The sequence below is a fragment of the Acipenser ruthenus genome, chromosome 3 (assembly GCF_902713425.1).
Source record: "Acipenser ruthenus chromosome 3, fAciRut3.2 maternal haplotype, whole genome shotgun sequence".
Classification (NCBI taxonomy): Eukaryota; Metazoa; Chordata; class Actinopteri; order Acipenseriformes; family Acipenseridae; genus Acipenser; species Acipenser ruthenus.
In genome coordinates, this window is record NC_081191.1 from 42,812,337 (window position 1) to 42,824,858 (window position 12,522).

At 39.4% G+C, this 12,522-nt stretch overlaps 1 protein-coding gene and 1 long non-coding RNA gene across 3 annotated transcripts in view; both read right to left on the minus strand.

Annotated features, from left to right (window-relative positions):
• Positions 1–1,208: 1,208 nt before the first annotated feature.
• The window catches only part of LOC117395026 (uncharacterized), a 29,722-nt gene continuing 18,408 nt past the window's right edge, over positions 1,209–12,522 (minus strand). For both annotated transcript variants that reach the window (XM_059012953.1, XM_059012952.1), the window contains exons 11-15: positions 4,181–4,238; positions 3,875–3,940; positions 3,249–3,353; positions 2,897–2,972; positions 1,209–2,197 (exon numbers count right to left, since the gene is read on the minus strand). In XM_059012953.1, coding sequence (XP_058868936.1) covers positions 2,130–2,197; positions 2,897–2,972; positions 3,249–3,353; positions 3,875–3,940; positions 4,181–4,238 — 373 coding nt within the window. In that variant the 3' untranslated portion in view covers positions 1,209–2,129. The remainder of the gene's footprint in view (positions 2,198–2,896; positions 2,973–3,248; positions 3,354–3,874; positions 3,941–4,180; positions 4,239–12,522) is intronic.
• Positions 5,375–12,522, minus strand: LOC131719660 (uncharacterized). Its single transcript, XR_009318564.1, has 2 exons — positions 10,332–12,522; positions 5,375–10,220 (listed from the first exon to the last, which is right to left on the minus strand). It is a non-coding gene; the product is annotated as an uncharacterized LOC131719660 (long non-coding RNA).

The following is a 12,522-nucleotide window of genomic DNA, read 5'->3' on the forward strand; positions in this document are numbered from 1 at the left end:
GCCGCCCCTTGGGAGCTCCCGTCCTCGATCGGCAAAGGAATAGCCGATAGATTCGAACTCGCGACTTGCAGGCTATGGAGCGCCTTTACTGGATGCGCCACTCGGGAGCCCCTGAATGTACTGAATTTTGAATGAACAAGTAAAATCAGATATGGGACAGATCATGTAAGATTTGGGACAGATGAGATTAGATCATTGGGAGGGGCGGTAGTTATGTGTATTTCTTGGTGTTGTACATGTAGCTAATGCAAAAGTGAATTTCTCTAGAATGGCAGGGATTGAAACTTGCATCAGAACTACCTACAATTAAGTTCAGAGCTGATTTACCAGGTCCTTGTTCAAACTACTGGCACCTGGTCATTTCAATAATATACCTAAACAGGGTGAGTTTTAAAACCAAAGACTGGGCACAGGACAGGTAAATGTTTCAAGCCCTAAACTGGGTTCTCTTGAATTAGATGGAGAACATGCTGTGTGACAAGAGCCCTGTGCTTTTACCAGGGCCTTATGGGGATTTCCCCATCTCTCTTTTTGGAAAAAAAATTTAAACATGGTTTAATAGCATTGGTTAGCAATGGAGAAGTGGTATGGGCAGATGAATCACTGTTTTCAGCTCCAAGAGGAAACAGTACGTGAAAAACAGGTGAGAGATTGTGAGGATGTTGTGGAGTACCAACAGTAAAACATGGATGTGGTAATGTGAAGGTTTGAGGTTGTAGTAAAAATAGAAGGTACCTTTGTAAAGGACAATGCAATTCCAACATGATAATGATCTTAAAAACACACAGCCAGACAAACTCAATTACTTAAAAATCAGAAAGAACAGGTATTTAAATTGATGCGCTGGCCTCTCCAGTCACCTAACCTTAACCCCACTGAAATGTTATAGGATGAGCTTGACCGGATAGTTAAAATGAAGAGTGCAACCAGCATAAATATGCTTTGGGAGATGATTGGGAGTGTAGTGTTCATCAGGCACCAAGAGGGCTACCTGTTCAATCTTGTGCCTCTCTCAAACATAACTGTATTAGAATTATGCTCAGATGACTCACCCTGCACATCACTCAGGGGTGCTTTAACTTAGGTGTGCCACAGATGTCACATGCTGATGTCAGACCACAATGGTTTAAACAGAAGAAACATTTTAACTAAATTCATATGTACTTTAAGGATAAGGATTGTGTGCATGCTTAAAAAAAACAGAGACATCATGAAATAAAACTTTACTGGTTTCGAAAAAGAGCAGTAAAAAGTTAATCAAACATTCAGCTGGCAAAAAAACACAGCAATGATAGAACGTAATAAAAACTACAAGCAGAACTAGTTCACAACCATTTTGAACAGGCAGCTTAACATTTGAATCGCATTTCTGACGATATACAGCACTGCATTAAATATTCAGCTTCCTTGAACTTGACAAACCGTGCATTTCATGTACCATGTAAAGTAGTTCCCAAAAAGTTTGAGACTCCCTTGTTTGTTTGTTGTGCTTGGGGGTGTGACAGTTGTTGCCCCTTACTTACAGTAGCTTGCTTACTGAATATATTGGTATTTATGAAGTGACAATTGCCCACTCTTCAAATACATCTTTTTAAAAGAGCAAGTCCTCTCACAAGAGTAGCGAGGCCCCATTCTACATTGGTTGTAAACTGAACATTTTATATCTGTCACTGTATCTGTATATATAGACAATGGAAAAGTACTTCAACAAACTTAAAACATAAAAAAACACCTTGGCTATATATTTTTTTTCAGTTGCACCTGATATTTTAATCCATAAATGTCTCAAAAAAAAAACCACAACAACTAAATGAATATCAAGTACTACCTTGATCACAGATGCAGATCATTTTTTACCATACAAAAGAAATAGCCTAGTTGGTCAACTGATTAAGAGTGAAATACTACTACTGTACAGATGTTTTGAAAAATAAACAGGAATTGCTAGCATAAAATAAAGGTGGCTTTTGGTTTAAAAGATGTATTCCTAGTAAAAAAAAAATCATTAGGAAAAAAAACTTCTGCCAAATCAATGTTCTGGTGTTCATTTCGCCATTGCCTTTACTTGCAATAACTCCTTTAGATCCACGTGAATTGTAGAGGCTGTTCCGCTTTCTTATTCTGTCCAATCAGAACAGGGACATCCCCGACGTGTTCCTGGAAGCTGGTGAGAATTCATCAGGATATCTGGATGGACCTTTACAAAAGAAAACCACCAGGAAGAGGAAACAATGAAGTGAATGGATATGGCAATCCACCAGTACACTCCCCATCCCATTATAAATGCAGAGTAACAAAAAAAAACAGATTGCACTGAATTTTGTAAAATGGCTGCGTTTTCATCGTAGACTCTGTAATTAAGATGTAACCAGATGTAACAGGCTGTGTCCATGTTCACTGGCTAAAACACATGGTGTGGCAGTTAATACTGCGTATAAGACAAACCTCTGCTGTTAAGCTGAACCTATTCTGGTAGTTTTCAGGTCCGATCTGATGATAACAGCACAGCTCTCACAAGTCCAGCCTGTTGCAAAATACAATCCACCCTGGACAGCAAAAACTATGCATCAAGCAAATGGCTTGCTCACTTTTCCTGAAGCTGAGGGTTTCATTGGATAAGAACAGATTGTTGCACATATTACCATGAAGGTTTTGTTTACTGCACCATGACATATTTAATTTAACTCACTCGCCCCCCTCTGTGCACTGTTAGCTACCTTTATTCATGGCATAAACACAGCACTTCATTTAGAGTAATGTAGTATCCTCGTTGTAAGATTGCTCAGCTAGCAGTGCATTTGGACAGGGATCAATGTTGTGTTTAAAACAATCCCCAGCTGTGGCCGATATATTCTATTAACACTGATGATCAAGTTCCACAAAGCAATATAATTACCTCTTGGATAGCCATCTCCCCCAGACATTCTCATCGGACGATATTCCCGAGGATCAGGGGGCTGCTCATTTTTAGGCTAAATAACAAATGACATTTTCAAAACAAAATAATTTAAAAACATTAATAAATAATACACTATTCCTGAACACTGACAAGGCTAGAACCACTCCACTGAACAGTTTGATTGGCTATCTCAAGATCTCGCAGGTTATTTCAAACTCATTCTATCATATTATAGGGATTTCTCTGACTTCAGTAGATAACAGCCAGCTCTGAGATCACACTCTACTTTCTCTGGTTTACTTTTCAAACAAGGTGTTTGCAACACAAGTTCCATCTGCAATTAACTCACTGCTGCAACATTTCTCAGCCGATACTCCATTAGTATGTCAGTCAGTTTCTGTGTGATCTTCAGGACAACCTGTGCATCAGTCTCATTTTCTATCCGGAAGCTTTCCTGAAAAATAAGAACAATTTAAATATACACTGCAGTCTTCTGGTCAGGTACTCGATAAGGCCAGGCAGTCTAGAAAGATTAGGCCTGGCCTCGAGGGTTCAGGTGCATGGCAGCATTTGTTGCTTAGGGTGAAAATAGGCATTTAGTTTGAGAATGGGAATAGTTTCCCCATTGATCGCTCAAATCACAAATTGAATCTGTTTCAGATTGGGTAAAAGTGCTATTCCGCAATTTTTCACAGAATCATTTTTAGGAGACTTATACAAAGATCACTATATTAAAACATGGAGTCTTGGTTATTTTTAAATTAATTGAACAATGGTTTATAGGCAATTAGCCTACTGACATTAGTAGATTAAATTAATTTAGTTTTAAGATACATTTAAATATCAAACTCAATTAAGGCTATACGTCTGATGCTTTTGTCACCTAAAACAAAGGGCACACAATGTGTCCAACACTTTAAAACACTTTCCAACATGTTCAAAAACATGCAACCCCGTGCGATGAACCAGACATACCAGGCATTCAAAGACTGCCGAACTTGCCAAACCACTTTCAGAACCTCTGGTGTAGACGCCTTCATCCTGGGAAACATAATAAATAAATCATCCATATGAACAAAACAAAAACGCTATGTAGTAAAACTAAAAGGAACCATTAAAAGTCTGTCAATGTCTTCACATTAAGTACTTCTTTAAAAAAAAAAAAAAAAAAAAAAATTGTCCCCGATACAGTTTTTCTTGTGAGTTTCCAATTCTTATTCTGAGGTAGGAGATAAGGCTTTTAAAAGAAAAGTCACTCACTATCCGACTTCAGTAATTTACCTCCATTGGAGCCATGCGATCCATTCCTTGTCTTCTGGTGAGGTGCATTTCAAACTCACTATTGAAAATAAACAACAGTCATTTCATGGAAGGGACCAAAACTCAAAAAACTAGAGGCTTACAGGCTGGATGTTGGGGGTTCATGAAGGTAAAAAGTCTTCAGCCAAAAACTACGACGACTACCAACATGATTAATTTACAACAGGCTATTTACACCATTTGAACATCTGTGCAAATGCACAGGGCAGAATACATGTACCCTACAGATTTGTGAATGTATTAATTGCAACGTATGTATTACATATTTGTTAAAAAATCTGTCCAAAAACACTGCATCACCAATCTACTTTTAAACAATGTAAAATGGTATTAATGGTGCCAAAAGTTTAACTCCAAATACATGTGCCAATACACTTGTAGAAGATATTACCTATAACCAGGTTAATTAATTGAATAAAATACATACAACACATTGAGGGCAACATTGACTATACTGAAACACATGTGTTGATAGTAAAAGGGATGTGTGCTGCAAACACAGGGAAGTACCTCAGGAAGTGTCATATAATGACAAGGAATACCAAGCAGCAGTAAAAGCAACTGTGTTAACGGCCAACGACAAGAGTTATTACTTACTTTTGGGAAACACAGATAAGGACTTTCACATGAACAAACTATATCTAGGAAAAGCCATATATTACAAAAGCTAAGGATCTCATGACCGGAATTATTACTTTCTATGGAAAGTGCAACACAGAATGAATCAATCAGGCTAGTCGAGCTTAGCATTTGTACTGCGTTTACTTGTTTTACTTTCTAGAAGATTGGAACAGTATAGATTCATGGAGGTACTATGTTGTATGTGACTTTAAGAACATAAGAAATGTTACAAACAAGAGGAGGAGGTCCATTTGGCCCATCTTGCTGATTTGGTTGTTTATTGATCCAAGCAAGAGCCTCATCAAGCCATTTCTTGCAGTACCGTGTGAATCAGCTTCCACAACAATGCTTCATTTTTTCATTCCTTGCTCACATTTTTAGGGCACATCTAAATCTGCTTCAAGGAAAGTATTTCAGTGTTATTTTGTTATATATAAGAATTACGAGATTCCTTGTAACTGGAGTATTTGAAGCTGTCAAATATGTAAGAAATAAGACAATGGTGTCTTTTTCACTAAGTGTTGCGCTTTCTTACCAGTTTGATTTGAATTTTATAGTCGGTGGCAATTACCTTTGAATGCACTGGAAAAAGATAGATAGAGATAGAGCGATGGAGATAGATAGATAGATAGCTAGATAGAGATAGATACACACACACACTGCCGTGAAAAAGTATTTGAACCGTCTGATTTTCTGCACATTTCACATTGTATTTGGTCAGATTTTTTTGTGGGTTGTAGTAGTATAGAGGGAGTCTGAGAGGAAAAAATGACAAAGTTTGGTGCTTCTTTCATTTGTTTGGTGTGCAAGGTAATCAAACATGTAATCTTCAGGTATGAAAAAGTTATTGCCCCCCCCCCAGTTAACTCAACCCAATTAAAGGGATAATTAGGGTCAGCTGGTTGAGTACTTTGGTTAACAGGCCCGATTTGGGCCAGCCCTGCCCAATATAAATCTGACTAACTTTGGCCCTTACCATCAGAGTGAAGTTGTCAGCACACAGGTTCTAGAGGCACATCATGCCACAAACAAAAGAAATTCCTGAAGACCTCCAGAAAAGAGTTGTTGATGCCCATCAGTCTGGAAAGGGTTACAAAGCCATTTCTAAAGCTCTGGGGCTCCACCGAACCACAGTCAGAGCCATCTTGTCCAAATGGAGAAAGTTTGGGACAGCAGTGAATCTTCCCAGGAGTGGCCGTCCTGCCAAAATCTCAGCAAGGCGTAAAATCGTACAGGAAGTCACAAAGAACCCTAGAACAACATCCAGGGATCTGCAGGCCTCTCTCGCCTCGGCTAAGGTCAGTGTTCATGACTCCACCATCAGAAAGACACTGGGCAAAAATGGGATTCATGGCAGAGTAGCAAGGTGGAAACCATTGCTCACTAAGAAGAACATGAATGCTCGTCTCAAGTTTGCCAAAAAGCACCTGGATGATCCTCAAGAGTTCTGGAACAATGTTCTATGGACAGATAAGTCAAAAGTGGAACTTTTTGGCCGACATGGGCCTTGTTATGTCTGGCGAAAACCACACACTGCATTCCACAGTAAGAACCTCATACCAACGGTCAAACATGGTGGTGGTAGTGTCATGGTTTGGGGATGCTTTGCTGCATCAGGACCTGGATGCCTTGCCATCATTGAAGGAACCATGAATTCTGCTCTGTATCAGAGAATTCTACAGGAGAATGTCAGGCCGTCCGTCCGTGAGCTGAAGCTGAAGCGCAGCTGGGTCATGCAGCAAGACAATGATCCGAAAAACACACAAGCAAGTCTACATCAGAATGGTTGAAGAACAAGAAATGTAAAGTTTTGGAATGGCCTAGTCGAAGTCCAGACCTAAACCCCATTGAGATGTTGTGGCAGGACCTGAAACAAGCAGTTCATGCTCAAAAACCCACAAATGTCACAGAGTTGAAGCAGTTCTGCATGGAGGAGTGGGCCAAAATTCCTCCACAGCGCTGTGAGAGACTAATCAATAACTACAGGAAGCGTTTGGTTGCAGTTATTGCTGCTCAAGGTGGCGTAACCAGTTATTAAGGGGGCGATTACTTTTTCACACAGGGGCATTGGGTGTTGCATAACTTTCTTTAATAAATAAATGAAATATGTATCAAATTTTGTGTTATTTGTTCACTCAGGGTCCCTGTGACAAGGATGACAGAGGTTCGAGGCTCAGAGACAGTGAAAAGGGCAAAATAACGATCTTTATTAAACAAAAAGTAATCAAATAAATAGGCACAAGGGCCAAACAAAAAGGTTTCAAAAAACACAATCAACACAAAAACAAAACTTACAAAATAAGGCTTCCAGGCTGGGCGTTACCTTTACTGGTTTCAAAAACAAAAACTAACAAAACACAGCACACACAAAAACACTCTCTTCTCCTTCTAGAACTCTCCCCCCAACTGGGAGGCTGAGGCCTCCTTTTGTGCCAGGTGGCTGAATAATAATTGAATAATTAATTGGTGGATTGCTCCCACCTGAAGCAATCAACCTGGGCAGGGAGGAGAATTTAACTCCATCCCTGCCAGTAATTCTAAGGGCAGAGCCCTGCTCTGCCACAGTCCCTTTTTATCTAATATTAGGTTTTGGTTGAAGATCTGATAACATTCAGTGTCAAATATGCAAAAATGCAGAAAATCATTGGGGGCAAATACAGTGCTGTGAAAAAGTATGCATGTGTGTGTATATATATATATATATATATATATATATATATACACACACACACACACACACACACACACACAAAGTGCCTATAGAAAGTCTACAATCCCTTTCAAAATTTTCACCTTTAGTTGCCTTATAGCCTGGAATTAAGATGCATTCAAATATTTTTTTTTTCATTTATGTACACATCCTATCCCACAACTTCCAAGTGAAAAAAATATTCTAGAAATTTGTATAAAATTAATTAAAAATAAAAACTGAAATAGCTTGGTTGGATAAGTGTCCACCCCCCTTGTAATAACAATCCTAAAACTAGCTCAGATGTAACCAATCGCCTTCAAAAATCACACACCAAGTTAAGTGGCCTCCACCAGTGTTAAATTGTAGTGATTCACATGATTTCAGGATAAATTCAGCAGTTCCTGTAGGTTCCCTCTGCTGGGTAGTGCATTTCAAAGCAAAGACTCAACCATGAGCACCAAGGCGCTTTCAAAAGACCTCCAGGACAAAGTTGTTGAAATTCAGACCAGGGGATCGGTATAAAAAAAATATATATATATCAAAAAGGTCTTGAATATCCCTTGGAGCACGGTCAAGATGATTATTAAGAAGTGGAAGGTGTATGGCACCACCAAGACCCTGCCCAGATCAGGCCATCCCTCCAAATTGGATGACCGAGCAAGAAGGAGACTGATCAGAGAGGCTACCAAAGAGGCCAATGGCAACTTTGCAAGCGCTGCAGGCTTTTATGACCAATAATGGTCAAAGTGTGCATGTGACAACAATATCCCAAGCACACCACAAATCTGGCCTGTATGGTAGGGTGGCAAGAAGGAAGCTATTACTCAAGAAAGCCCACCTTGAATTCTGTTTGACGTATGCAAAAAAACACTCTGTAGAGATTCTGTAGCCATGTGGCAAAAAGTTATATATATTTCGTAGGAAACAGTGGCCATAGACATGTTTACTTGTGCCTTTTTGTAGCTGAACAAGCAAACGAAAACTGAAATTTAACTTTAAACACTTTACATAAAACAAATGTGGTAATGGCGATGTAAAATGAAGGGGGGAAAAAAAAGCACTGTTTTGGTTCTCGTTTATTACATTCCACATAAGTCGCAACAAAAAATATATAACAAAAAAATCTATATAAAAATCACTACACAATTTCCAGCAAATTGGGCACGGTTTAAGTGAGACATTTCTGAATGACGTGCTTGCCTTTTCTGTCCCATGAGAGTCGCTCTAAAGCAGCACAATGTGTTTGGACCCAGATAGCCTTCCATAGAGATCACTATATGTGCGCACGTGCATAATCTGGTTTGTTTAGTTTTTGCTGTCTTAAACTTTTAAATATAGGCTCAAGAGCTGCTGTATTTTTTATATATATTAAATTTCACATACCACACACCACTCTTTCATTTGCCATTTTTGAAACTGTCGCGCAACTTCTGGTGAAGTGATAAATAAGTGCAAGGTATTTTTGTCATCTGATTTTTGTATCCGAATACAAGCCAAAAAATATTCACTCAAATATTTGTCCCAGCACTTATTTAAATTATATATATATTAAACAGCAAGCATTCCACCATGCTGTAGCTTTATTAACTGTGTATTAGCCTCTTATGCACTTTGTACTTGCAAAAAAAGGAATTTGGCACCATTTAATATGTAATTGACATAAGATCCAAAGTATTGTGTTAGTATCGAATACCATGATACTGCGGATGGTATCGTATCGAGGCACAGACTTAATATTAATGCATGGAAAAGGGGCTCCCGAGTGGCACATTCAGTAAAGGCGCTCCGCGTGGAGTGCAGGAGGCACTATAGTCCGGACGTCGCGAGTTCAGGACCAGGCTATTCCTTTGCTGACCGAGGATGGGAGCTCCCAGGGGGAGGGTTAGGTCGGCCAGGGTGTCCTCGGCTCACCACGCACCAGCGACACCTGTGGTCTGGCCGGGCGCCTGCGGGCTTGCCTGCAAGCTGCCCAGGACTGCGTTGTCCTCCAACGCCGTAGCTCTGGGCGGCTTCATGGTGAGTTTGCAGTGTGTAAAAAAGCGGTCGGCTGACGGCACACGCTTCAGAGGACAGTGTGTGTTCGTCTTCGCCCCTCCCGAGTCAGCGCAGGGGTGGTAGCGGTGACCGGAGCCTAAAAAAAATTGGACATTACTAAATTGGGGAGAAAACAAAAAATAAATTTATAGGAAAATTGTGAGCTCCGATGAGCTGAATAGCTTATTCCTGTCAAACTGTCTTAAGATCTTGTAGCTTTGTAGTATTTATTTATTATTATTTTTTTTTTGGTAACAAGATGCTAGGGAAACAGATTTGGAGGTGTATCGGATTTTGATTTTGCTAGGAGTAACACTGTCAAAGTAAACTCATTTTAAAATATTCTTCTGTCTTTGTAATATATTATCTCCAGTAAACTAATTTGGTTTACATTACTAGTTTCTGTATGCTAGTCACATGCAATGACACCTCATTTATCTGCTGATTACACACATCCGTGGACCTATGTCTGCCCAAGCACACGGACAAACAGAGTTGCACTGTAATTTAATTTGCACTTATGCGTTCTCTGAATTAATATTGAAAATAAAAATCCTTTTAAAATCATATTATACATATTTCACAGGGATGCAAGGGCGAAATAAATGTCAGTTGCCATCTAGAGCAGGGCTTCTCAAACTCGGTCCTGGGGACCTCCTGTGGCTGCTGGCCTTCATTCCAACCAAGCTCTCAATTACTTAACTAGAGCTTGGTTGGAATGAAAACCAGCAGACACAGGGGGTCCCCAGGACCAAGTCTGAGAACCCCTGATCTTGAGCATTCCGTTTATTATGGTGGGACAGAAATATCATGCGTTCTGGTTGTAAATCTCCCTCCCAACCTGTGAGGGCGTTAAGTAGCGAAAGGGAAAGGCTTTGGATGGGTTGGCCTGACAGTTCATTTCCTGGGTTGGGAAGTTGGTCAGCCTGGAAAAAGGCGAGACTCCGTTGCAGGAACGTATTGACCCGGAAGGTAAACGAGGTAGCAGCTGCAGGCAATAGAGTCAGCTGCTATCGTTTACCAAGGGGTCATGCATGATCGCATAAAGGCGGAGGAGAATTGTAAATCTTTTCCTTCGCTTGGGTTTAAGAGATACAAGGAACTGGAAGGACCGGGAGATTTCCCAAAGTAAAAAGAAAATAGTTTGTGAGTGTTCTGTTTGTTTTGTCTGTTTGTCTGTTTAGTAACTGTCTGTTTTTTTGTTATATAGCACTAGATGGCTAAACACGAATCCAGTACGAATCCAAGGGCCAGTACAAAACCGGATCAGCACTGCACTACAGTTACGATTAACATTATCATCAACACTTGTTTCACCACTATAGCACATATTATATTGTACTTCACCACAAGCACTGAAAGCACTCACTTTGGACCTGTGATCGTGAGTGTGTCTAATTGTGTGTGTGTTTAGTACTGTGCTTATTGTTTAGGGGACTGCAACCCTTTTCATTTCTGTGCAATACACATTGTTGTGTATTGCCAGCTCATTATTATTTGCTGGCTGGTCAACAGACCATTGGATTAACAATCATTAAACCAACCATTTCACTCGTACTTTGTTGTCTGTTTGTTCTTGGGATTACTACATCCGCACCGCACCTGCTATACACCTGCTACTAATTACCACTTTGCCACATATGGATGTTTGCTTTTTACTGCCATCAGTAGCTCCATCCACAGTAATTTCTGAAATGTTTTCATTTCAAATGGTGAAGCACTGAACTTGTGTTTTTGTGGTATGGCAATTTTGTTTGGCATAATTTACATACCATGGTTTACTCGTCCAGTTCCTCAAAATACTTCCAAACGTGGCTTTGCCTCGTTCCTTTGTTTAGAGATGCTATTTTATTAAAAATATAACAAACATCAGAAAAAACACTTGCGACTGACTTTCTAACCACATGGACTGGATCCCATACCACGCCTACTACAGCATGAACACAGAGTGCACCAATGAAGCGCCAGATCGACCAAGAATATAACCCACCCCAATTTAAAAAAAATACTTGAGGCAATTGCCAAACCCCTTTCTTTTTATAATATCCGCCTTACTCTGGCACTACTGTATAGGATGATAAATTACTAAAATGAATACATTAAAAAATATGCATTTGGTGAAATTTGGTACAATTCAATGGATCAAGTTCTACAACCAGGTGGCTATTAAAAACAGTGTTGCCTAGGACTGTTGAGTATAAATGACGTTACATTATTCACATGAAATCTAATTAAATAGTTACATTGAAAGCCAATTGAATAATTAGTAAGAGTTATATTTTGTGAAAAGTAACTTAATGAACCTTGATAAGTAAATAAGTTAGATTACCTCATGTATGCACATGAAGAGCTTTTAAAGTAAACTTGCTATTTGTAGACAGGTTTATTGAAATAAGTTATGTTGAAAGTTTGATGGTAGTAATTCTCTTTGATGCATAACACACTTAATTATTTCTGACTTAATATTTCTGTGTTGAATAAATTGCTGCTATTAATGGAACTTTATTTGTGTGAGTGTGCATAGTAAATCATTAATCTCTCTGAACTTAAATATTTCAAATAAATTTATCAATTGTTCCTACACACTCATCCATTAATAGACTGAAGCTGCATTTAAAATTACTCTGCACAGTAGGTGATATTAGTTTGTGACACTAAATAGGAGGCTGTGTGGTCCAGTGGTTTAAGAAAAGGGCTTGTAACCAGGAGGTCCCCGGTTCAAATCCCACCTCAACCACTAACTCATTGTGTGACCCTGAGCAAATCACTTAACCTCCTTGTGCTCCGTCTTTCAGGCGAGACGTAATTGTAAGTGACTCTGCAGCTGATGCATAGTTCACACACCCTAGTCTCTGTAAGTCGCCTTGGATAAAGGCATCTGCTAAATAAACAAATAAACATAGTGAATGAAACATGCAACAGGTTGTTCTATCACACAATTCCATCAACAAACACC